This window comes from Oculina patagonica, chromosome 2, assembly GCF_052425735.1.
Source record: "Oculina patagonica isolate OP01 chromosome 2, crgOcupat, whole genome shotgun sequence".
NCBI lineage: Eukaryota > Metazoa > Cnidaria > Anthozoa > Scleractinia > Oculinidae > Oculina > Oculina patagonica.
Window position 1 is genome coordinate 40,760,199 of NC_135759.1, and position 25,129 is coordinate 40,785,327.

Sequence of the window (25,129 nt, forward strand, 5' to 3'; positions counted from 1 at the left end):
AAAACGTTACAATATATAAACGCAGTAAACCATGCCGCAGGTCTATTAATAAAACCTTACAAGAATTGGCGAATACATTGATATCAGACTAGACGGAGAGTTTTTGTCCAGCAACGATTTAGCATAAAGAAAAAGAAATCATAGGTATTTTATCTAGATGAAAACGCTGTAGAGTCTGCGAACGTTAAACAAATTTCGCAATTCTGTTCAAGAAATAAAGTGAATTACCGGTTGTTTCTGAATACCCTGATTAGAAAATTAAATATAAATGGATCAATCAATTTTTTTGGACGTGCGGATAACGCTAAATTACCGGTGAACACTATTTCAGATCGACCAAATCACAACTCCCCAAGCTGTAGTTTCTTTCACTGGCGGTGATTTGATCGACAATACATTAACTGATCTTAACTGTCACCTATTCCTATTTAAAAAGTTTACGATTCCACCAAAAAACACCTTTTATTCCCAGATAAGAACTTTTATTCTCGGGCGATACTCGCCATTCATAAAATGGCGGCGCTTTCAAAGCAATGTGGTTGACCGAGATACTTTGTGTTTAAATGTTAAAACCACTAAATTGCAATTAAACCTTTGCCATCTTGCAATCAATCGCACCCTCTTAGGTCCCTAAATTGTTATCGACCGATTGTTTTTAAAACAAGCCTCTGTGTGTTTGTGCATAAGCAGCCTTCCTCAAAAATCTGAATCATGCATGAAGAATAAATGAATGATTGCATGAAGATTCATGCTTTCTTTTCTTCTCACTCAGCCCCAGCCTTTCCCTTTCTTTTACTAAGCAGGCGCAGACAAATATTTATGCACCGAGCATGCGTTACTGGATGTCGTGGATTTTACGACATCGGTAGTCAGTGTTATTAGCGCCATCCGTTTCGCCGACCACGTGACCAAAAGAAACGGAGGCTCTGCAGAACTGGCAATCTCGTCCCTAGAGGCCGCGATCCTTCTGGTCTGCGCCAGGGATCGAGACCTCTGGGCTATTCTGAAAGCCCGCCACAAAGGCGTCTGAATCTGATTGGCTGTTGAAAACTTGTTCGTTTCACCACAATCTCCGGCGCACGCGCACAATCAAACCGGAACCAGGATTTCCTGGTTCCGGTTTTTGGATTCGTCCAGGGCCTGAGCCGTTGAGTTTCCCGACCGCTGGATGAGGGGAACGCAGGCTCTGGGAACGAGACTGCAGAACTGGTAGATCTGGGCATGCGCAAGGAATAGCAAGTTCTTTTGGAGTTCGTGTCAATTTTACAGACTAAATTCTTTAAGTTAAACGCACTTGGCTTAAAACAAGACGTTTACCGGACAAATGCAACACAAATAGAAGTACTATTCAATAATGGTTTCATTAAATACTTTAATGTAAAATATTAATAATAATAATATTTACAACTTCGACTGAAACCTGTTAACAGATGAAAACGAATCACACCTCATTCAAATAAGTTAAAAACAGTCACCTTCTCAATTGGAATTTTGAGACATTTCTCGTCCTTTGTAAGAAAATAGCCGCTCATGAAAAATAAAATTAAACAACAATAAAAAAGAGATATAATAATTTTTCAGGAAAGAAAGAATCCTTGTATATTAACTTCATTTTACTCCGTACAGTTTTTTCTGCAAAGATTTACAGTCAAACCCCGCATATAAGAACCTACTGACTGAAGAACCTGTTTTAGCGAAAAATTTGAAACAGATTCGAATTTTGGAAAATTCAGTCAACACTTAAGAAGAACAAATAAGATAATCTTATTAGAATATGGTTTGTATTTGTTTAGATTGCTGTCATTCAGTCATAATTATACACATATTTTGTATAACCATTTCACCGCACCAGTACTCTACCAGCAACAAGTACCCTGTTAGAACCCGTTTCAGAACCCTAATAGCCTACATGTTATTTTCCAAGTCAACACCAATAATATAAGAACCTTTTAGGGCTAATTTAGAAAAATGTAGGTTCTTATATGCGGGTTTTTACCGTTTGTCATATATGACTTTCATATATTCACTACGTCAAATATGTATTACCTTAACGGACTACCATGATAAGAAAAGAGTTTTATGTGGCACGGGTTATAAATTCGTTATTTCAACAGGCCATCTAAACCCTTGCTTGCCAGTTGAAAGCTCTCCTAAAATTAAAACTTTGATTTACCTTATTAAAGGCAGAAAACATTTTTAAGTTTACAGGAAATTTCAATTTCAAGAACTCTTAATAATTGCTTTTAAAAACATAGGTCTTCACAGTTCTCGACGTTTTTTTAAACAAATTATAGATGCCTCTTGAATGGAATTTCCCCACATTTCTCACTGAGCAGCATTTGACTGGAACTTCGTTTGTTCCTGTGATTTCATTGTTGTATTTGCATTGGTACTGCACCAAAGCCATCAAATATGAGCCGTCCCTAAAGAGCAAAACAATAAAACATCAGGTATAAATATACAGGAGGGAATAATTAAAAAAAGGTTAAATAGCTTCCTTCATTGAAATTATATCAAAGAAAACTAAAGCCGCTTCTGGTTGGATTCGTTTCCATAGCAATTGATCAAAAGCCAAATACATATTTCATCAGAAACGTTGCATAGTGTTGAATATTAAAGCAATTCTTTCCAGGTTTACACGTTAAGTGCAATTGAATATAAAAATTCACAATAAGCTGAACGAACACTGTAACCAATATTACTGTGGGCAAGACCTGATGATGATAATGATAATGAAGAGGACGTTGATAATGATAATAATAATGAAGTTGATAACGAAGGATACCCCTTCAGTATAAAAATAATGTTATTTGTTGTGTGTTACAAAACATTAAAACCTACTTGACAAACACTAAAGAAGACAAACAACGTTAGCTAACGTTCTTGAAGCAAACAAATTTTGTGACTAAGTGAGTAGGTACAATACACACACAATGCAACAGATGTTTCATACGGAGAGAAGATGTACCTAAAAAAGATGGCGTGACAGAGTCACTCATGTACCTCGCCCATTTTGGTCCTTGCGTATTCTATCCTTATACCGCCCTTCTCTATCGAAGACGGCATGATATGGCTACAAAAAGAAAGAAATTCATTCACGTCAAAGACATTATCACTGAAATACATGTATGCTCCGTGTAAAAAGAGTGTGGTATACCTCATTGGTCAGTGTAGAATTGGTTTTATGTCTTTCTCAGCTGTGATAATCACTGCCTCGTCCCCAGGCGCCGTTCGGCCGGTCAGTTTTGGCGGGAAAACAGGGAGCGCGGGGGTAGATGGTCCCACAACGCAAAGCGCACCGCGCAAGACCAAGAAAAGAACGCCTGGGGACGAGGCAGAATATCCAAATAAAAGTGACGAGATTAGAAATATACTTACCCTCGAAGAGTGTGCATCGCGTTAGTCGCAGTAAAAACATCCTGTAAGAGAAACAAGACCATATTACTCTCGAATTCGGCCATTTTTAACTCGGAAAATTCCGAGTTTTGGTGAGAGGGCCGATTTCACTCCTTCACTCGTTTCCTGTTAAACATTTTAATTGAATTAATTAATTAATATCAAATTGAATTAATCAATTAATCTTGTGAAGCGGGCAGGGGGTTGGCTAAAACGCGAACTTTACTTTGTTACTTTATATGAAGTACACAAAGGCTATATATTTGTTTCTGAAAACCCAATGTTCTCCTTGTGGTATGCATTCTTCCAGGCGTAGACCCAAGCACACGGAATTTCGTGCTGAACGCATGCGCATATATGAAGTACACAAAGACTATATATTTTCACCAAATCTTACTGAGAACTGGTTAAAATTCAACAAAACTTGTGGTTCGATTTATCGCCGAGTATTTCCGAAAAAAAAAATAGATGGTACTAGAAAAAAGTTCAATTTGAATGAAATATTCATTCATAAGCCGAGCGGTCATCAACAAACGAAAATTAACAAACGTTTGCAGGAGCCCATGACGTTTGTATTTATTTTTGGTCATTACCTTTTATTTTAGCGGCGGCTCCTAAAAAGCCATTTGGTTTAATGACGCAACGTTAGGAATTAAGTTTTTATTCGTCTTTTCATCGCTATTTAGGCTGGAACTCGTCCTCCATCGGCTCGCTCTGGAATATTATTGTTTTGTCGGCGTACGTGATCGTCTTATGAACTGATGAGGGCATTCGAAATCCCGCATGTCTTAAACAATTTCCCCGCAATCTCTTCTACAATAATTATTTCTGCCTCAGACTGTTTCTGTTCCTTTCCTTCTGTTCCTTCCTTAAGTTTAGTTTTAAATTTGCAAAATCACTGCTAACGTGACTTTTCAAGAGAAGAAGGGTCAAGAAGGAATCGATCTATTTGACTTGTTGTCGCGACACCAGAAACTGGCCAATCAGAAACGATCTTTCCCACGCGCTTGGTAAACATTGCAACACGATCTGACAGAAATCGGTTGCATGTAATATTTTTGTTCAAAAGCTAAAACTTAAAATACCACGACTTCTCTGCTAAAAGAAAGCACTTCAGAAGAGTTTGATTGGATTGAGGATACTCGACAAATACTGGTAACAGCACATGTTTCGTTTTGATGACATTTAAAGTTCACCCGCTTGATCTGCTTGATCTTTTCGCTAGCAACCTGGCGAATTACGACGAACTGAAGATTCACTGAATCATCAGCAATCATCCCGTATTCTCTGGCGATTTTGCAGTTGTTCTGAACTGTCTCTACCTCGTCAACAACTTTCAATTTGAAGGTTTAGTTGTTTAAAAACCAGTAGCTTTTGGCATGATGATCGATAACTGCTTAATTCTTCAGAAGAATGCGTGTTTGTTTGAGACGGGATTCTGAACTCAGGTGAATGTTTTGTCACGCTTAATTGTGTACGGTTCTATTAATGAATTCATTCTTTATCAGTGATTTGTTGTTTTTCAATTGCATAGTTGTGATTTAACGAATATGTTGATTCGCTGTACGTGGATTGTTTTATAGTTTGAAGGAAAAATTGGGTCTTGGCTTATAGCCGAGTGATTTGGGTTTATTTTTTGTCAGAGTCTAACTGGTTCCAAAAACTAAAAGTCTAGGGTCTCGGCTTATAGCCGAATAAATACGGTACATGCATGCTTAACTACCAGCCGAAATATTGTATTAATGTCAGTTTTCTTGAAATAAACCAAGGGCGCGATCCATTGGACCAAAATTTTCGGTTTGAATTTTCGAAATTTTCATCTGTCAAATGGAACGGTATTTTCCACTTGAATCGGCCAGGCTAGTTCCATTCCCGCAAACAGTAAAGAAAACTGAAGATATTACTCCCTCTTGATAAATTCTGAAGCCATCTATCCTTTCACTTAGCTCAAAAACGTAGCTCCACGCTTTTTTAAACGTAAAGAATGCGAAAAGTTTACACTGGAAACACATACGTCTGCTTTTATGACATCTACGGAAACATTTGGATGCACAAGATGTGCTCTTATCGCATTCGTTTAAGACAATTATACGTGGTGTGCACGTATTTTCGAACTGCTTACCAAAGCTTGCTAAGCACACGTGTTCCAATAACGCAGTTTATAAGCTGTCTGCCGCAAGAAGACAAGACGAACACTGATCAGTGTCGATGGCTGGAATGACCGCCATGTCGAATTTTGTCGATTTCCGGGTTGGGAAAAACTGGGCCCGAGCATAAATTGGCGAATGGAACAGGATTTTCCGAGAATTCCGATTTTCCGGAATTTGAGGACAACCTCCAGAAGTTGACCAAAATTTTCGAAACGAGTTTCCGGAAACTTTCTGTTCCATTTGATTTTGTACCGGAATTTCCGAAAAATTTGGTCCAATGGATCGCGCCCCAAAACTTATTTTTTCTGATGATATTATTATTTTGCCAACCTTCCAAACAACCTGCTCTCGATGAGCAGCTTGATGACAATGAAACTAAGTGAAGTGATCTGAATTGTGGAAAGTTTAACATCATTTGTTTTAGCAAATCTCTATTTGTCAGTTTGTTGTTTTCGATTCTTGTTTCATAATAAATTTTCCGAGTTTAGTGGCTCATAGACACTTTGAATAGTTATTAGAGACATAGTAGCATTTCCGGTAATCTACTACCGCTAATGGCCAACAAAATTGATGTTCTATAGGAAATCAAAAAGAAGTGGTATTTCAAGAAAGGTTAGAAATTTTATGAACATAATTTTGGTTGCTTGCATTTTTGTTTTAAATTTGTTTTTCAAGGGGGCTGGGGGAGTGGGAGTAAAGGTTGGGGTAGGAGAGACTTTCTCCACTTGATGCCCAAATAATAATCTAATTTACTTGAAGTTAATGTGATTACGTAAATCAAGATACTCTTGCTTTAGATTACTTTGTCGAACCCCTTATCCTGTCAAATCCTCTTACTATAGCATTAGTTCGTTCTCCTTCGATGTGCTTTTTTACTTGTGGAGATTATATTAAAACACAGTCTCGTTCTCAATTCCTTTCAGTCATACTGGTACTAGACACAAGAAATTAAAAGGGTAATAAGGGTGACAAGTAGAGGGAATAAAGTGTAATGTAGTGTCCTTGTGAGAGATATTTATAGCGACCTTCAGATTGGACTACGAGTGCGAGATTGAGTACGAGTACGAGTTTTCAAACTGAATTCGTGTGTCTCCTATAATCACTTATCACACCAATCTTATCCTTAACGATTATTTATGTGTTAGTCAGCAAAAGGGAAGAGTTATAGCTTGGGGGGATATGATTGTGTTGAAATTCCAAAGTCGTACTCGTACTCGATCACGTACTCGTAGTCAAATCTGAAGATCGATCTGTTAACAAAACAAATACCAGATATTCCACGAAACAGACTGGACTGCTTCCTTTGCTGTGCATTTTCAGGCGTTTAAAGCCTGGTAAACTGCAAAATAAAATTTGAAAATCAATTTAATGCACTACTCTCTAATTAGCCATTAATTCCAATTAAAAAGTTAGAAAATCATTCTCTTCGGTGAAAATCTCCGAGATTTTTCTCAGAATTTACAGAGTTCTCAGACTATTGTCATGGTTTTGTTACGCACTTGACTACAGTTTTTACCGGATTGACTTTGAGAATGAAAATCCAATTCATTGAGAAAGAATGAGATTCAAAGGGCCTTTAGTGTACACGCTTTTCCGAGAAAGCTTTGAAATACTGCCAACAAAGCTTTGATCATAGTCGTGTTCTCTCGTCGCGCCGATGCTTACGCGCCCAATTTTGCGAATATACCTACTATCATTGATGACTTACTTGGCAAATAGGTCCCTCAGTTCTTGTTCAGAGCTTCCTTTACCCAGGTTAGCTACAAAAAGCGTAGTACATGGCGGATTTTCTAGGTTGGCCAGGTGATGAAGAGCTGTCGGTGACGCCAATGCAGGGATGATTGGATGATGTTGAGGGAAAGCCTGCAAAGAAGAAATGATAGACGCAAACACAACAAAGTAAATTAACTTTTGAGGTTTCAATGTATAGGTTACAGAAAACAGATTTCTTGATTAGATCTTTGTTATTACGCAAAACTTTAAGTTAAACTTCTGTACTGTTTTGTTACCACTATTTCTTCCCACGCTAACTTAGTTCGTAGTCGCAGTCTCGGGGTTTGTTTTCATTTTTGTTTTTTTGGTAGTAGCGTACATGAAATTATTTGGTCCGGCATTACGGGTCGTTTCGTTTAGGAATGCTCGATGAGCTGAAATGTCAGTTTGGAATAGCGTCGAGGTTCTTCTACTCGTTATCATTGTTTTGCAAGGATATCCGGTGCTAATAATGAAGAAAAAGGTAAGTTTGTCCCGGATTTTTATTTTTCCTCGTAAACATTCCTTCGTGTGACTCACATTAACATTGCAGGCGGATTGCGCAGTACAGACTGAAAATCATCTTTAACTTGGTACGCTTACAATTGGTAGAACAGCATCTCCTCTTTTAGTCCCACTGAGTTTGTAATGCACGTATTCAAATTCTCCTTATTCCGGGACCAGTTGTTATTATAATATTCATAGTGGAGAATTAGAAATTTGATGATGATTATCTTTGGAAATTAAAGGGAACAAACTTACTTGCAGCTGTAGAATGTTTGACGGATGATGGTTAAACGTGTGTTGAGCTGTTGCTGCTGCTGTCATGATGTCATTAAAAAACGGCCTGTTAGAAATGGCAAAAAACACAGATAATCAGAACAAAAACAGAAAACTCAAATTTATTACTGATAATAACAGTAATAACTCTTAAAGAAATCATTCCTTTTTGATTGCGCACTACGCAAAATTAAGCGCAAGAAATGGAACATTTACATCATCTGGCTAGTTCACGACTTTTTGAATCTATACTGTGCTGTTGTGCGTCAGATAAATTAGATAGGGCCCTATTGCAGAATTGAAAGAAAAAGATGTATCCTAGGCTGCTGCCAAGAAAGTAGCCAAGAAACAGGATATAAAGCGATGGTGTCGGACTTATGTTCCGGAAGGAACTAAGAAGCTTGAAGAAGAAGAAGAAGAAGAAGAAGAAGAAGAAGAAGAAGAAGAAGAAGAAGAAGAAGAAGAAGAAGAAGAAGAAGAAGAAGAAAAAGAAGAAGAAGTCTTCATATACGAAACATGAAACGTGAATATGCTTTAATTTGTGGCTCAGAATTTTGAGCATAATAATAATAATAATAATAAATAATTTACTTATATTGCGCAATTATCAATTTAAAAATTTTCAATTGCGCATTACAATATAGTTAAAAAAAACTAAAAATTTAAAATTTAAATTCACAAGCTAAAAAAGATTAAAATGCATATGACTATAAAAAGAAATGTACAATTAAAAAGCTTTTAAAAATAAAAAGGTCTTGATGGCTTTCTTAAAACTTTGCAGAGATGGCATGTTTCTTATTTCACTTGGAAGATCGTTCCATAATTTAGGGGCGGCCACATGAAAAGAGCGATCCCCAAGCGTTGCGAGTGATTTACTTTGGCTATAATTAAGGCGTAAACCATTGTTGGAACGCAGGTAATGTCTTCCAGCAGTTTCTCTAACGGAAATAAGTTCACTTATGAAGGCTGGAGCAAGACCATGTACGGCTTTAAAAGTAATCAACAAAATTTTAAAAACTATACGATATGTAACAGGCAACCAGTGCAATGACTTGAGCAGAGGTGTGATGTGGCAATATCTGCTCTCCTGGAAAATCAATCGCGCAGCTGCATTCTGAACCCTTTGTAATTTTTGAAGATGGCGTTCAGGCACTCCAAATAGGAGACTGTTACAATAGTCAAGCCGGCTTGATATAAAAGCATGAATCAGCTTTTATATTATGCATATGACGTTATCATGCATGAGGCCTATTGAATGAAGTTAGTTTTACTTACGCAGGATACGCTAGGCTTGGTTCCGGTGTCGTTAAAAATCCAGCCGCAGTAAGGTCTGCATGCACTAAAATAAATATGATGAAAAAGTTGATTAGAAAAAAAACATGGAAATCCTAAATTTCAACTTCTCCCTAAAGCCATTTTCATGTTGTATTACTTTGTTTCTCCAAAGAAAAAGTCGTAACCGCAGACCATCAAAAACTTCAACAGGCTAAACCGCAATACGTGCACCAAACTAAAATTACATACGTACATGGATACACTTTAAAAGTATCCCTGAAAAGGGTTTTTAAGCAACAATATCAAATGGTTAATATACAGATTCAAATTTAAACGAGATCACTAATTTAGACTCAAATTAAAATCATAGAACGTCAGTAATGAGGCATGTAAAATCCTCAGCTATAAACAACAGTACAATTTTCGGAGATAATGGTGTCTCACCAAAATATTCCATAAGCTACACTTAAATAAACTGAAAACGCTTCAACTTGAATAGCTAACAGGAATAACTTTAAGGGAAAATTTGCAAACTGAATCAAATACAAACATTCTTAATACTTACTGAGCTGGGGCTCCCGAGGATAAAAGGGTGGAGCGGAGGTCAATACGGCTTGCTTATTCACCGGTTTGGATACCTTCGTATTGGAACGAGCAAACTCCAAACGAAGCGTCTGAGAGACATCTGGATCGAATCGAACACCCTGGAAAAGAGATGAATCAAAGAGAATTATTCCTAAACGTTGTACTTTAAAAATGATATCGGTAATCAATTACCGTAATGCATGGTGACAAGAAAAAAATGGCAAAACTTCCTTTCAACATAAAATTAAACATGTACATGTGTAAATCCGACCTTCGTTAATGTAGTATTTCCTGATCTTCAAAACAATCCAAAGCGATTACACACAATGTACATGAACTTCGCAGTTATCAAAAAAGAGTTCTCAAACTGAACTAGAGTTTTTGATAGAAAATCGGAGTAGGGAAGGGAGAAGTATCTGACTCTAAATCATTCAGCATAGAAACGGCCGAAAATGGATTGAGAGAAGCGTAAATTAAAGCTGCAAGCAGATTTAATGTGTGAATGTACAAATCACCACAGTCAAAAGTTTTTTTCGTACCTGTAACGAAGCTTTAGCCTCTTCTGCTTCTTCTCTGCTTTCAAATGTGACAAACGCTACTGGCTGAAATAAAAAAAGTGGGTTTGTTAGTTGGATTACTCGAGTGGTATAAAATCAGATTGACAATCTTATCAACTGAAGAAAACCGCGCAAATTGAAGGATATTAGAAAGCATAAATGGACATATTTACGACAATTTGTCTCTGAATAAATTTTTTAAATAGATTGACGATCTAATAAACCATAGTACTATTGATTGTGGTCGTAACGATCATGTTCACGGTGATGTTGATGATAATCATGATAGATTATTCCAATGACCGATATATTTTGGTGAAACCATTCTTATCTGATCATAATTAGTCAAAGTGATAATGTTGGTGTTGAAGTTATCATGTAATCACTTTAGGCGGTCTAACGTTACATTTTAAAATTTTGAAAAGTCAAAACGCCAGTATTCTTGCGTGCGTTTACTTGTTCCACCGACCATGTATTTACTTATAAGGCTTTGATATCATATTTAAGACGTTTTTGCTGGTTATGACGATGGTGGCGGTGATAATGGTGATAGTTATGCGATGAAGATGAAGATATTGATGATGACGATGATGATGATGATGATAATGCTGGTAATGGTTAGATGGTGATAATGGTGATGATGACAACGACAATGCTTCATGAAAAATATAATTATCATGCTACAGCTGCAGATGACAAATAGTAAAGATAACGGCAGTGACAATTATAATTATTTAAATGCATCGTGGAGTGGATGGCAAAATTCTTTATATTGGTGAAAGGTCATTTTTGTGCCTTTATAAAATGATTGAAAATCAAACGATATCGCTACATCGCATATATTTTTAAGAAGACAACATATAATACTTACCGAAGGTTTGCCCTGTTTTAAGGAACAAATAAAAAGAAAAATTGCATCAGTACAGTTTATAGATCAGGTGCAGGGAAACGGTATGGGAATACCCGTTGTACAATCCTAGTATTTAAAAGGCCACGAAAAGCATGCAAGGAACTTTTTAAATTTTTTATTGTACATAATCCATTCATATTTGATTAACTTTTATAATTTAGAATAAAAAAATTTCCAGTAAACTATGACTTATTATTCTAACTCGTGATTCGATCACAAAGTTTTGATAATGTAAGACTGTTTTCGACAGACTCGATGGCATTCTACTTCAGTTTAACCTAAAGAAGCCAAAAGCCATCTCGTTAAACTTCGTTCGTGGGAAATGTCCTTGAAAATTTTCTATTCACAGCTTGATTCAGAATGTTTTGTTAAAGCACCTCTAAAAACAGAAACAATCACACTGTGCTTTCTTTAGCTTTCTTTAGATCGATTAACTTTGTTAATTAGCTCCCGCACAAGGAGGCAAAAAGTGTTTAACGTTGTCAATGTTGAAAAAAATTATTTCACGGTTGAAAAAAAATTCCCATAGTCTAAACCAAATTTGTACGGTATAAAAACTTTAACTAACTTTTATGGAATATCCAATACCTTAGCCGGGCCCGGGAGGAGATCAAAAACGAGAATTGGCAATTGCACACAAAAGCATTTTTAGAGCGCAAAGAAACAGTCTCGATTACAGAAAATATAAAATATAGTAATGAAGAACACGCCTTTTTTCACGAAGGGTCTAATGGTCTGGTAGTGCTATACCGCATTTATCAACTGCAGTCGGAGTTAATATAACGCTGCGGATGTATTATTCAACAGGATACAGCCGAACACAAAGTGTACTGATAATTACTTTTTTCCACCCTGCCATGTTATTATTCTAACCTGTTTATCCGTAAGCTTTAGTAGTGATCCTTCGTATCCCTGAAACAATCAAAAAGAAACAACCGTAAAATCTTTCATTTTGCGCTAAAATACCTGGGTTTTCCATGCAGAATTATCACATCAACAGTTTTGGCGCTAGCTCGAGACAGCTTGACTGGAAAACATTAATTTCGCTTGGCAACGTGAAATTATAAAAACAGTTATATTGAAGGTTTAATCCACAATAAATCGGTAACCCAAACAAAACGAATCGGTTAACTCGAGTCTAAAATTCTTAATAAAAATCAGAACGAAAATGACATTATATTGTAATCACGCTTTTTAACAAGAGCTTTATAAAATAGTTCCGTCTGCGGTGAGTGATATTTGACCGTATCTTGCACGAGCTCAATATTGTGGATGTATGCAATGTCATGTTTTGCTTTTATGCAAAGAAGCCAAGTAAATCAATTGAGAATGAAGTTGACTATATGTTTTCAAAATATGTATTTTTTGTTTGAGGAACGGAACGAATACCGTATTGAGGAAATGTCACTTACAACAACCAATAGTTATCTCTTCGGCTATGCATTCTTGACTAAAATAATCGTATAGGATGGTATTCGAGCTCGAAGGAAGGAAAATAAACTATGGCAAAAGCGACGAAATTATGTAAATTACGAACCGCCCAAATGATGAAGTTATCAAGAAGTATATTTGACTCAGAATCTGGGATAACTTGAAAATAATAATGTTAATATGTATATAGCGGGCACAAAGTAGAATGTAGTTTTAAAGTAGATCACTGATGATCAAAATAAAATTGTTTTGCCTGAGATCAGTTTAAACGTATTGTGTTTTGAGCGGTGTGTGGTGAATTTGCCGCTATTGATTTTGCAAATCATGCTCTGTACAATTAATTCTTTTCAAACTGTTGGTAAATAGGAGTATACGGTTATCGGTAATGGAATATTTAAGATTTGCTTTCGCAATGTACATCTCGACGAGTTCCAAGTAACTTGGGATTTTATATTAAGTGTAAACAGTACTTGAAGATCTGCACTCATATGCACTAGAGCTACAAAAGTAAGATTACGATTTCAAGGTGGATCTGTAACAGATGTATCGCTCACCCGGCTCGCCTCAAGTAATCACCCTGAATGCAAATATTCGCTAACCACACGTCGCTTTCAAAACTCTCTCTATTCATTCTGAGAACCTAATTAGCTTCCCTTGTCCCTAATTGCTCCCGGAGTCACAAGCGTAGAGAAGTGATAATTACGCCTTCGTTTCATTTTACTGCGCAAAATTCGCAACCATTTTAACTTTAAAGCGCCGGAAAGTCTTAAAATTAGACAACCTCCGCTATACCTTACGATTGTCCGTCAAGTTTGAAACCGTGTACATTCCTGTAAATGATAAAGAAGAGCTCATAAGCCGCCTCTTTGTTTTGTTGTTTGCATATACGATGAGTTAGCTTAACACCGTAAATCGCTTTCGTTCTTATAATGGCGGCACAAGACGCATTGCAAATATTTGCAAAATCTGGGTACCTAACTTCGCGGGGTAACTAAAGTTGAGACAACTTACTTCAAACAATGCTCTCGACTCTTTTGTCAAAGCCAAAAGAACTCTAGATCTTACAAAAACAGTACATTGTTATTATCAGAAGAAGCTACTCGAAGGGAAACGAACGCTTTTCAATATTCATTTGTTTTCTACAAAACGCAGTTGAACTCCACGACCTTGACCAAGTCGATTTTCAAACTTTGACAGACTCATTTAAATAGTTAACGGTAACATGAGTTTACTTAGTGCATCGAAGACAGCTGATTTTAAAGAAATATTAGACAGGGCCTGTCGAATCCCATTTAAGTTTAATGCCCCGCTTTTCGGCATTTTCAGCCGAGCCGTAAGCGATGTTGAGAATGTTAGCGACAAAACACTTGAACCGAAGAAAGCGCAGCGTACCTTGAAGCCTCTGAAAAGGAGGTAGATTTCACGGGGTTTTACATCGATGGGCAAGCCGCTCACAAATAGGGTCCGAACCTAGAAGAGAAAGCATCAAAATGTTACAGACGCTTGGGTGTGGAGACACACTGCTACATCTATCTGCGCTAAAGCTCGCGGCATAAGTGCTCCAAACCTCGTCATCAGAAGTCGATTTTACGTCCATGGCCCTAGTTGCACCTCACTAGTGCTGTGCGCAAGGCTCGCTCGGTTCAGTGACAGTGTTAGTGCTTTAGGTGCAGAGGTGCTTGTAACGTGCAGTGTAACAACATGAAAAGCATTACAACCTTCTACAATATTAAAATGGCCTCTGCTATTCCCCGCAGCTGCATGATACAACCAACAGGTAACTCTGCATGACGTAAGAATTTTCTTTCCCCCGTGACATTCCATTGCAAGTTCCACGTGAAAAGAATCCCACTGAGACGCTTTAGTTGCTATGACAACAATTATATTTGTGCAGGAAAACATTGTTTTTGCTTTAAAATTGGGTGTAAATTAGGTTTCAGTCACTTGTGCGCCATAAGAAACGTGATGAACTGGGTCGAGTAAAGGCGTCGAGGGAGACTGGGTCGAGCGTGCAAGCGAGGCTATTACCTGGAATGGTTGTCACAGCAACAAACACAATTTGCAAGCAAGTGGATTTGAGTACTGAAGAACTTTCTTACTATTTTCAAGCATTTTCCACATCTGTATTGCACTTTGGTGGTTTTAGAAGAAGCTAAAGCATTTCCTGTACACTATTTCTTGTATTTTAGCTAGTTTGAGTTGCAATTATGGTAAGTATTGATCGTATACGTCTTCTAATTCTGCAGCGATCGACACTGCGATCGAGCATTATGTCGATATTTTCAGTCAAAGAAGATCGAGATATAGGTCGAGTTTCCTTTGTTAAATTATTTTATGGATGCGTTTTACATTATTTCCTTTAGTCCTCTGTACGACGAATGAACCTTGGCCATGCCCAGCAGCAAAAACTTCTTGCTGACAACAGGAGAAAAGAGATCGCCCGAGAGGATCAAATCAAACGAATCAACCAGGAGAAAACTTTGGAAGCTAACATGGCCAGTGAAGAAAGGATAGAAAACAAACGGTTTTTGCGTAGGCTACATCAGGAAGCGACTGAAAGGGAAATGGACGAGGGAATTAGAAAAGTAAATGCTTTCTGCTGTATAAATTTAATATAAAATACTTAAATTGCTGCATTAATTTTTGTTCATGAATTCAGTACCTGTAAAAATGTACCGATTGTCAGAATACAATCAATGCGACGATTAATGTTGCTTTGAACTGGTTTGGCTATCAGTGGAAAATCCATAGTTGATACACAAGTTGTTATACAGTTAATGTTTATAGTGGATATATGTATTGTATTCTGATCAGGGGCATAATCTGTCAAGGTTTTGTCTGGCACAGTTTGAGATGCGTGAACAAAATGTACAATCATATAGGTGTGAATTAAGCCCCTTCTAAACGTTTTAACATTGTTGTATAGCATTCGTTTACTCGACAATGTTGGATCCTCTAGCACCTATGTTAGATGATGTTGGTCAACATTTTTTGTTAAATGAATGTTTTGATTTTGTTAAAACATTTTGTTTAACATTCAACAATCTTAAAGTGTTTAGCTAGCTTTCCAACAATGTTACATGTCAACAACCAATCACATTTTGAGCAGTGTTGAGAAAACATTATCTAACATGGGGTGCTCTATATTCTAACATTGTTGAATAAATGATATATGACATGGGGACTTTATAAAGCAAGATTTGGAGATTTTTGACTTTCACAACACAATGTTAAAAAGTTTAGCCCTGGCTTTAGTCAAAGCTTCATTACATAACATCTTCATTGGAATTGTTAAGAAATCTTTAGAACTCTCCCGTAATCTTGCAGAGTTAGTAAACTGATTTGACCTGTTTGGAAAACCATTTGAAAATTTCAGTAATGCAAAGAAATAGTTAGATAGAGGATATTACATGGTTGCGCGGAGATATGAAATTTATCTTCGAGTGTTCAAATTGATATCTCACGAGTGTGCGTAGCAAACGAGTGGGATATCGATTTGAACACGAGAAGGTCGTACGAATGATTCCGAACATTTTCCGAACTTTTCCGAAAATTTCCGAAGATATCCGAAGATTGCGGAAGATTGCAGAGGAAGATCCAAAGATGTTTCGATTTAATATCGATTTACTTTGGCTCATTCACCATTGAAACAGGGCAAACTTGTCAGAAAATGTTTTGAAATCGATATCTTCACATGTGAAAATAACATGTTATTTTCACGTGTGAAGATATGACTTTTTTGCGCGAAAGATTTCCTGGTATTTCACTGATGTTTATATAATAAGAATTATTAATAATCTGAAACTTAAGAAAAAACAATACTTTCTTCTGTGCATGATTGAAAATCTTCAGGAGATTATCAGTGAGACTGACATCAAACCTGTGCAAGTCTATAGCTTGCTTATAGCCACTTAAGCCCTGTCTTATATGCATGTACAAATTATATACATATGGTGAACTTGTTAACTCAGGTCTTCTACTGTTTACTCTAGGCCTGTTAAATGTACATTGTAGAGGGTATTAATTGAGGGATTTTGAACAAGGTTTAAGGAGGACGTTTGCTCTCAAAAGTCTTAGAGAAGGTCTAAACTTTCCATTTGAACAGTGTCCCACCAGGATATACTGTCCTGTAGTGTTTGCTAAAATCATCGGCAAACCTCTTTCTTTAAGTCTTTGTGGAAATTTTTCAAGTAAGAAAAGTAAAACACTTTTTCTTTCTAGCAACAAGAACAAAAGAGACAAAGGGAAGAACAACAAGAACAAGAAGAAAGGCTTGCTAAGGTTAGTGTACACTGCAAAGTTTGTGCTGGTAGCTATATAGACTGAGGTTCAAAAGTGGAGTAAGTCTGACAATGAAATATCCAATAAAACCGGCAGGAAGGGTGCGGAGGGGGACAGGGGGGCGGGAGACCGGGAGCGAAGGGGCGGCAAGTGGGAGAAGGGAGGGCAGGAAGCGGGATTCCTAAGGCGGCGGGAGAAAACGAGTAAAATTTCGCAATGTTTCGTTATTTTTCGCAATATGGGACAAAGACGAGGGAACCACTACAGAAAGGGGCAGGAAGCGAGAGGTTCAGACCCCCCTGTGCCACCCACAAGGGGTGGTGCTTCACATGGGTTCTAGAGACCTCTTTGTACCTTTCCCCCTTTAAGTCAGACATACAGTACATGTAATTGTCCAAGAAAAATGGCAATAAAGAAATATGTGTCCTAGCAAACAACAGTTACTTATATGAAATGAATAAACACACAGCAATTTGAATGATTCCTTGCATAAAGGATAAAAAAGGATATAATTTTCCTAATTATATTTAACTGAAGTTTGTTAACATCTCAAAATGTGACTGCAACTTAATTTTAATTTTGCAAATAGGAGCTTGAGCGGCTGAAACTAGAAAGTGTTCGTGACGAAAAACTCACACAGCAGATAAGAGAGAACAGGTAAACATATCACATAATTACTTCATTCTGTACTTGTACCTCAGATGAACACAGACTACGTACATGCATGTACAGATGTTTAATTTATAGCTCTTCAAACGTGTTGCTCCAGAAAATATCCACACTCCCCTAACAGAGGTTTTTTGGTTTCACCTATCCCTTGCTCCTTTGTTAAAAATACAAGTCGAACTTTATAGTTTCCTTTTGCAGCAGTGGATTTCAGTACAGTGTGTAGACCCAGGCTTTTCAAAACATCATTCAACTGTCAATCATTTGCCCAAGGCAATCACAAAAATTGTATGCCTGCACAAATTTGGTCAAATGTAACTTTTTTATATGGCAAAGGCTTTTTTTAAAACATTTTGGGATTTTTTAAGTAAATTAAACTTTTATTTCAAGCCTTCTGCATTTGTCAAGCAGCTGAAACTGAATGGTTTACAGTCACCTTGGCTTTACAGAAAATTAATTTCATATGAATCTGCGACAGCCAGACAACAGTCGCCCCACAAGTTAATGGCTTGCTGGGCATAAAATTATTGTACCTTTTGTTTTTATTGCGTTTTCAATGGTTTAGCAATGCAAAGCCATTTCTGACAACTTTATTGCATAAGGGTTCAATCTGCACCAGTTAAAAATACTGTTAAGAGTTGTCACCGCAAAATGAAATTTATTTATCACCAGTACACTTGGGTGAATGATTGTGCCTCGAAGACAGTGAATGATTGTCTGTGGGACTGGGTACAGATATTGTCTGAAACAACATAATGCACAGAATTTGTTCCTGCTATAAATTTCCCAGTCACTTCCATATTTTCTTCACAGGTTTATTTTCTTGAAAGAGTATAGTACTGTATTAAGAATTGGAATTAACCATTTTACAATAACTGAGGCAGTAACTAGCAAAGTTACTGCATGCTCATTCAGGTCAGGAGCTTATGGTCAACAGGAGTATAGACCATGAAACGATTTTACCTAGCTGTAAACAACATAACTTTTGGCTTCAAGCAGGAAAAAAATGATCTCTCACTTTGTCAAACGTGTGCTTTTTTTACCGAGTTGCCTCTTATTCACTGGCAAAGTTTCAACGTTACTATAATTATTAAAAAACTATTCAACTGTAAGGCTTCCCATGGTCTTCACCCTTATAGACCATAGATAAATGTCCAAAACATTGCAGTGAAACCACTGACTTTGCTCATAGTTTAAATTAAATTTTGAACATTTTTTACCATCTATTTAGTGTTGAGTTGAGGGAACTTGAAGCCAAACTAAAAGCAGGTTACATGAACCGAGAAAGATCAGCTCAACTGGCAGAGAAGACGGTCATGGAACTTGAAAGAAAGGTATGAACCGGAAATGATTCTTACATTGTAAAAAATAATCTTAAATGTGAAATTATTTCATTTATTGATTTTGAAGTGAATTTTAACCCTAAGAAACCAGCAGTGTGAACCATGTACATGTACATGATTGTATTTAATGAAAGTGTTTTACAACATTCCTAGTCTTCAATTACATATAAATTCACATTGAACTCAACTTTGTGATATTAAGTTACCATTTTGACGTAACTGTGGTTTTTCTTTGCACATTTTAAATAATTTATGGTGATCAATTTGTTTTGTAGAGAGAAAAGACGATAGTTGCTTTCTAATAATTTTAAGGTCTACATGTATGCACATAAGTTTTCTTTGAAACAAAATTCAGCTGTGCTTGTGTCTATCTCATGAGTTTTTCTTTTTCATTTTGAAAATCTAGAAAAGAGATGATGAGATTCACAATAAAATGAAAGAGGAATACCAGCGAGCACTGGAAGTGGAGAGAGAAAAGGATAAGCAGCGCTGGGAAGAGAGTGTGCATTATCAGGTGCAGCTTGAAAACCAACTGGCAGAGAAGGAGCGCCGCAAACAGGAGGCTTATGAAGAGTTCCTGAAAGAAAAACTCATGATTGATGAAATTGTGAGGAAGATTTATGAAGAGGATCAAAGGTGTGTGCCAAGATGTTTGTTGTGCAGTACAAGTTTCAAAGAAGTTGCAAACTAAAATTTCGGAGCACTCGCCATCTGGGCGAGTGACCTTTAAATTGCACTCGGGGCGAGTGGGCGAGCGCTAATTTCCAACCCTGTTCTTGGAGATGACCACTATTGTACACTGTACATAGTTTTTGCTATTAGTTGGCTAACCAGTAAGCTATTGTTTATTATGAATAAATCTAGTTAATGCCCGTGATTCGCAGTTTACAATGATATCTCTTTTCTGTTACTAAAAAAATAAACTAAACTAAGGTGAAGTGTTTCCTTGGTGGTCTGTGCTGGGTTTGTCATTAGTCATAGCATAGTCATAGCAATTTTTTTCTTGGACAATTCTGTCCAAGGGGAATGAGGCTCAATAAGGTTAACCCTATGTAAAACACCAACCCGTGAAACAAGGCCAGACCATAACACAGGGAACTTTGCGATAAGTGTGTGCGTTCTTTAATGTCCCCTGCTGACCATAAAACACTCAAGATGCAGGAGGCGGGGCCTATGGTTTATCGTCCCTATGGGTTGGGACGTTTGGTGACACATTGTTTAACCAAGCTACATTTGTATGAGCAAATATGATTTCAGCCATTACGAAACAACAAACAAGCAATACAGCAATATACAATGTACTTGCTTAACTACAGTGTAGCTAAAGGAAAGTACTTAAATTATAATGTATTTATTTATATCACCAGGGAGCTTGAAAACAGGCTGCAGAAACAAATGGCCACACAGAGATATATTGAAGAGTTCAAGACGAAACGAGATGAGGTAAGCTTTCAGATAGTACTGTATTAAATAAACAGATTGAATTGGACAGCGCTTGTTTGGAATAAACAAATTGAACTGAACAGTATTTGTTAAATACAGCCATTTCCTGAAACCAAAATTACGACTAAGGAGGTAACTAAATAACATGCCATGTACCAAACTGGACAAAAACAAAAACGACAAAAAACAAAAACAAAAAAGCCAAACAAACAAACAAACAAAAAAACAAACAGTGGATAATTCGCCCGAGGCGCTAAAGCACTATTAATTTAGCAAAACTTTGCTCCACGTTTTGGGGGCTTTTCTGTACTTCTCAAAGCTTTAACGAAAGAAAACACTGCAAATAAACAGACTATGATCGGAGAATTTATACAATGTACATGCAAAATGTTTGGCTAGTGGTTTAAGAAGCATCTTCAATGGTTTTGTAAATATTCCTCTTTAGTGGAAGGCACACGAGCGTCGTTTGATGGAGGAAGAGAATGAACGTATTCTGGAGTTTGCAAAAGTACAACAGCAACGTGAAGAGGACAGGATGGAGAAGAAAAGACAGCAAGAAGAAGGCATGGCGGCTGTACAACAAAAGGTGAGAATCATCACAGGACAGATAACTCAGAGTTTTATCTTTGGAGATACGAGCAAGAAAGGCTGTGATAAAGCCTTCTGTTAAATGTACACTTGCGTCATTGCTTTACAATTAACATTCATGGACAATGTAATGGCATCCTTATCTACTGACCTTCTGTACCTAGCCTCACGATAACGGTTTATTTTAAAGTGTGTTTGTACAAGCCTAGCTATGTAAAAGTAGACTATTCTTGTGCTTGAACGCTATTCGTCAAGTTTCAAAGTTACAACTAAGGTAGAACTGGATGGTAGAATTCGTCTTGCGACTAGCAAAATTTCGCTTCACTCTAATGTGCCAGAGTACCTTTCGGCCAAACCAGTTAAAACCTAATACTCCTGGATTGCGGTACGACTATGTTTTTATCATTAAAACTATTTTAAAAAATATTACCTGGGATTAATAGATTAGTTAGATGACGAGTCGCAACATGTGCAAGGCACATGTAATAACTGTGTGGAAACTGAGTTTTGACCGTTTTTTTGTTTTTTGTTTTTGTTTTACAGCTCTCAAAACAAATACAAGAAGAAGCGGAAGCCAGGGATGAGATGGAAAGGTACGAAGATAAACTAATTAGTTGTACGCTTTTACTACGGAAAGTTGTGGAATAAAATGGCAAACAAACAAAAGAAAAAACAAACAAACAAACGTCATGCAAACAACCAACAGCAAAATAAAAAACAGCAACAACATCGACAAAAAACTCAAAAGATAGTATGCGTAATATTTCCTCAATTGCTTGTTGCTTAAAAAAAAATGAAAACACCAACTAGTACTCTACTATTTTTATTTGTTTGAGGAGGCCTCCCTTATAAGCCTGGTGGTTTCGTGGAGGTCTACTCGCTCTCCTTTACTGTTTAATTTGTATTAAATAATCTTCTGAAGTGGCAAATAAAATAATGATGTTGATGATGATGATGATGTTTTCTTGTTTATGTTGTACATGCAATTCCAACCTACAAATAAACGTCGCAGTACGCAAAAAGTTAACTTTTTACATTCACATTCTCACAAACTACTCACTCATTAAACATTTTTTATTTGTCTGTTTTTGTAGAATTCGAACAGAGCTTTATCTTGAAGAACAAGAAGAAATGGAAAGACAGAAGGAGAAGGTGAAAAGAACATCATTTTAATCACGCTTTATGTTGTACTGAACACATCATAATTTTTTATTGTTGTCTAAAAGAAAAGAAAAGAAAACAACTAAAATCAATAAATAAAAAACAAAGGAGAGTACTTGACAAGTGCTTTCCATTTCCCGAAAAATTTTCGGAAATTTCGGTCGGAAGTCAAATGGAAAGGTTCGTCTCGGTTCGGTATTCGGGAGCACCTCTGGAGGTGGTCGACATAGACCGCTCGGACCGAAATTTACCGTTCCATATTGACAAACTGATAAGTTGCCTTACTTCAGTTCAGCAGTTTCAAACAAATACGGGGCACTGAGGAATGAATGCAAAATGGAAAGTACCTTTCCACTCGGTTGGGCCGGTTTAATCGGAAAATGCCGTTTCATTTTACAACAGTCGGTCGCTTTTGGTCCAACGGGAAAATGGAAAGCATTCTACATGTACATGAACTACAAATGTTAAACACTTGAATGTTGCTCTCTTCCTTAGCTGGAGATTGAAAACAGGTTTCGTCAGCGGTTGGATTTGCAACATACACGCCGACAGCAACTTGAATTCAAGGAGATGAAGCGACAGGCAGAAAGAGAAGAAGAAGAAGAGTTTAGAAGAAAGGTGAAAGCTGGTTTTACATCTGAATTTATTGAAGGCGCCATAAGTTTAGCACTTATTAGAGGAGTGATCTGGCTGGTGTGGATTGATCTGAAAAATTTTCTCCGTTATTATTCTTTGCTCACTTGAAACCTAGGGAAACAAAAACCATTATATATAAGCACGATTAGGAATTGTGTTACGAATACTTAGTCATAAGCTAAAATGTTACCAGCGAGCGTAATTAAAATGAGTAATACGACTGCGTCGTCATCCCCCTGCCCTCGCCTCCCTTTGCAGAGTGACCAGGAATGAAGAAAGTTCCCCCCCCCTTGGACTAAAACGGAGGACCAGGCATGGGAAATAATTATACATTGTATAACTACAACTATTTTAAAAACTTTTGAAGGTTTATCTGTTGGAAGTGCACGAGTATGATTTATCACAGCGTTTCATTTTCTTCGTTTTGTTAGACAGGCTAGCACTTGGAGGGTTATAATCTTGTTGTATTGGTGATCGTTTGTTTACACCAGTCGTGGTTCTTCTTGCAGATGCTTGAGAAGTTTGCCGAAGATGACCGCATCGAACAAATGAACGCTCAAAAGAGGCGCATGAAACAACTGGAACACAAGAAGGCCGTGGAGAGACTGATTGAAGAGAGGAGAATCCAGTTCCAGAGAGAAAGGGTTAGAGAAAATGTTCTCTTTTCTGACGAATTTGTACTGTAGCAATCGCTGTGCTGTTTTGTAATTTTGAATCGATTTTATTTTTCTGTTTGCAGGAGGCAGAGCTTGAGGCTCGTCGTGAACAAGAAAGAATGGAGGATTACAGGAGGCAGATTATTGAACAAGAAAGACAGAGATTGCTCAAAGAACACGCTTCAAAACTCCTCGGTTTCTTGCCCAAGGTGGGTGTTTCTCTACCACGTGCGCGCACGTGTCTTTATGTTTTACATGATCTTGTGACACACCTTACAAAATATAAACTCTCAACCATCCACTCAAAACAAACCCCTAAAAAGTTTTGAATCACCAGCACGGATGCAAACTTGATGCGTTTGTTGCAAAACAAAAACAAAAGGTCACCTCCTCCGTCCCCCATCCATCTCTCCCTCGCTCCCACCAACCTACGTCTTTTTGCGTCTTTTTTACCCATTTTGCTAATTGCTTAATTTTTTTTACCTCCAGGGTGTGTTGCGTGACGAAGGGGACCTGGAGTTGTTTGACGAACAGTTTAAAGATGCTTATAGAACAAGAAGAGTGGATTATTTTGATGACGATGACGACAGCAGCTATTAAATTAACTCTGACTTGTCAGTTACATTTACAATTTAGATTCCAAAAGGTTGTGAATATAAAGGCCTTAAAATATTGGTCTGTCAAGATAGTGTTTGTACCAATTGAAATTTAAACTTTTCTCTGTGCAAAAACATTTAAAGGTTTGTCGTATAGCTTGTCTTTAAAGGTTTGTGGAAAAATACCGAGTTTACTTATTGTAGATAAATATGTAAACAAAATTCAAAGCAGCTTGTAAATAACAGTGTAACGCTTCTTTTCTAATAAAGGTTCAACATGTGACAATTCGTTTATATTTCGGTAAATGTACAGAAGTGCGATACCCCGCTTTTCTTCATCTATTGCTGTTTTTTCTGAGCGATTAGAGTTAAATACCTATCTGTACCATACACGTACCATGGACCATGGATCAGGATAAAGTAAAGTTTTGACTCAACTTGTTTATTGAGCGATATTGAGAGCTCTGAGGCTTATTTGCTAAAGTTTAGGAGAAATCTGTAGTCGGGTTTTAAATTTATGGACATTTTTGGTAAAAAATTAGATTTTGAAAATATGTTCAAATCTCGAAAGATTTTATTCCGATTAAAAAACGAATGCCATTTTCCTTAAATTCGAACATTTTTCATTCGGGACGCAAAAATTCGAAGAAATCGGTGAAATCTTTCCTGCCAAAAAGCGCGATTCAAAAATGCAACCATCACGTAAATAAATGGGTTCGGGCCACCTTAATTCCATCTAAACGATCGTAATGTTGATGATGCAAACCATTTCCGATTAGTGGCACCTAGGAACTCCAGCAATTATCAATTACAAGCGATCGTAACTGAAATCTACAAATTACAAGCGATAATAATAATCAAACTGCATCTTATTACAAGGTGAAAATCAGGAAGAAAGCAAGTTCATTAACAGATGCAGGTAA

General features: G+C 37.1%; 2 protein-coding genes and 1 long non-coding RNA gene across 4 annotated transcripts in view; 2 read left to right on the forward strand and 1 right to left on the reverse strand.

Moving 5' to 3' along the window:
• The window catches only part of LOC144641657 (uncharacterized), a 188,607-nt gene that overhangs the window by 15,593 nt on the left and 147,885 nt on the right, over positions 1 to 25,129 (forward strand). The window lies entirely within an intron of this gene.
• Positions 1,355 to 14,623, reverse strand: LOC144641564 (RNA-binding protein with multiple splicing 2-like). Of its 2 annotated transcripts, none has more exons than XM_078500601.1 (13): positions 14,404 to 14,623; positions 14,229 to 14,306; positions 12,279 to 12,317; positions 11,367 to 11,378; positions 10,478 to 10,540; positions 9,919 to 10,057; positions 9,354 to 9,417; positions 8,061 to 8,145; positions 7,255 to 7,409; positions 6,816 to 6,885; positions 3,379 to 3,419; positions 3,004 to 3,073; positions 1,355 to 2,423 (listed from the first exon to the last, which is right to left on the reverse strand). In XM_078500601.1, exons 1-13 carry the CDS (start codon positions 14,431 to 14,433, stop codon positions 2,370 to 2,372), a joined length of 900 nt encoding a protein of 299 aa, XP_078356727.1. In that variant the 5' UTR covers positions 14,434 to 14,623; the 3' UTR covers positions 1,355 to 2,369. The 2 variants fall into 2 exon arrangements, with proteins under 2 accessions (XP_078356727.1, XP_078356728.1); XM_078500602.1 differs by having other exon boundaries at positions 2,969 to 3,073; positions 14,404 to 14,621.
• Positions 14,878 to 24,492, forward strand: LOC144641507 (meiosis-specific nuclear structural protein 1-like). The gene is made up of 14 exons (XM_078500517.1): positions 14,878 to 15,046; positions 15,200 to 15,421; positions 17,058 to 17,117; positions 17,707 to 17,774; positions 19,015 to 19,117; positions 19,533 to 19,762; positions 20,494 to 20,569; positions 21,015 to 21,155; positions 21,701 to 21,750; positions 22,252 to 22,309; positions 22,814 to 22,936; positions 23,464 to 23,598; positions 23,694 to 23,819; positions 24,100 to 24,492. The coding sequence occupies exons 1-14, from the start codon at positions 15,044 to 15,046 to the stop codon at positions 24,208 to 24,210; spliced, it is 1,506 nt and encodes a 501-aa protein (XP_078356643.1). The 5' UTR covers positions 14,878 to 15,043; the 3' UTR covers positions 24,211 to 24,492.

What these genes read in the sequence shown, in the direction of transcription:
- LOC144641564 (XM_078500601.1), bottom strand. Translation starts at nt 14,433, where the DNA reads ATGGACGTAAAATCGACTTCTGATGACGAG. An exon ending in TCCTCGGGAGCCCCAGCTCA is followed by an intron (nt 9,418 to 9,918) that starts GTAAGTATTAAG and finishes TATTTATTTTAG; the next exon opens with TGCATGCAGACCTTACTGCG. An exon ending in CAAGGACCAAAATGGGCGAG is followed by an intron (nt 2,424 to 3,003) that starts GTACATGAGTGA and finishes TTTGCTCTTTAG; the next exon opens with GGACGGCTCATATTTGATGG.
- LOC144641507 (XM_078500517.1), top strand. An exon ending in TGGACGAGGGAATTAGAAAA is followed by an intron (nt 15,422 to 17,057) that starts GTAAATGCTTTC and finishes TTTTCTTTCTAG; the next exon opens with CAACAAGAACAAAAGAGACA. An exon ending in CAGCAGATAAGAGAGAACAG is followed by an intron (nt 17,775 to 19,014) that starts GTAAACATATCA and finishes CCATCTATTTAG; the next exon opens with TGTTGAGTTGAGGGAACTTG.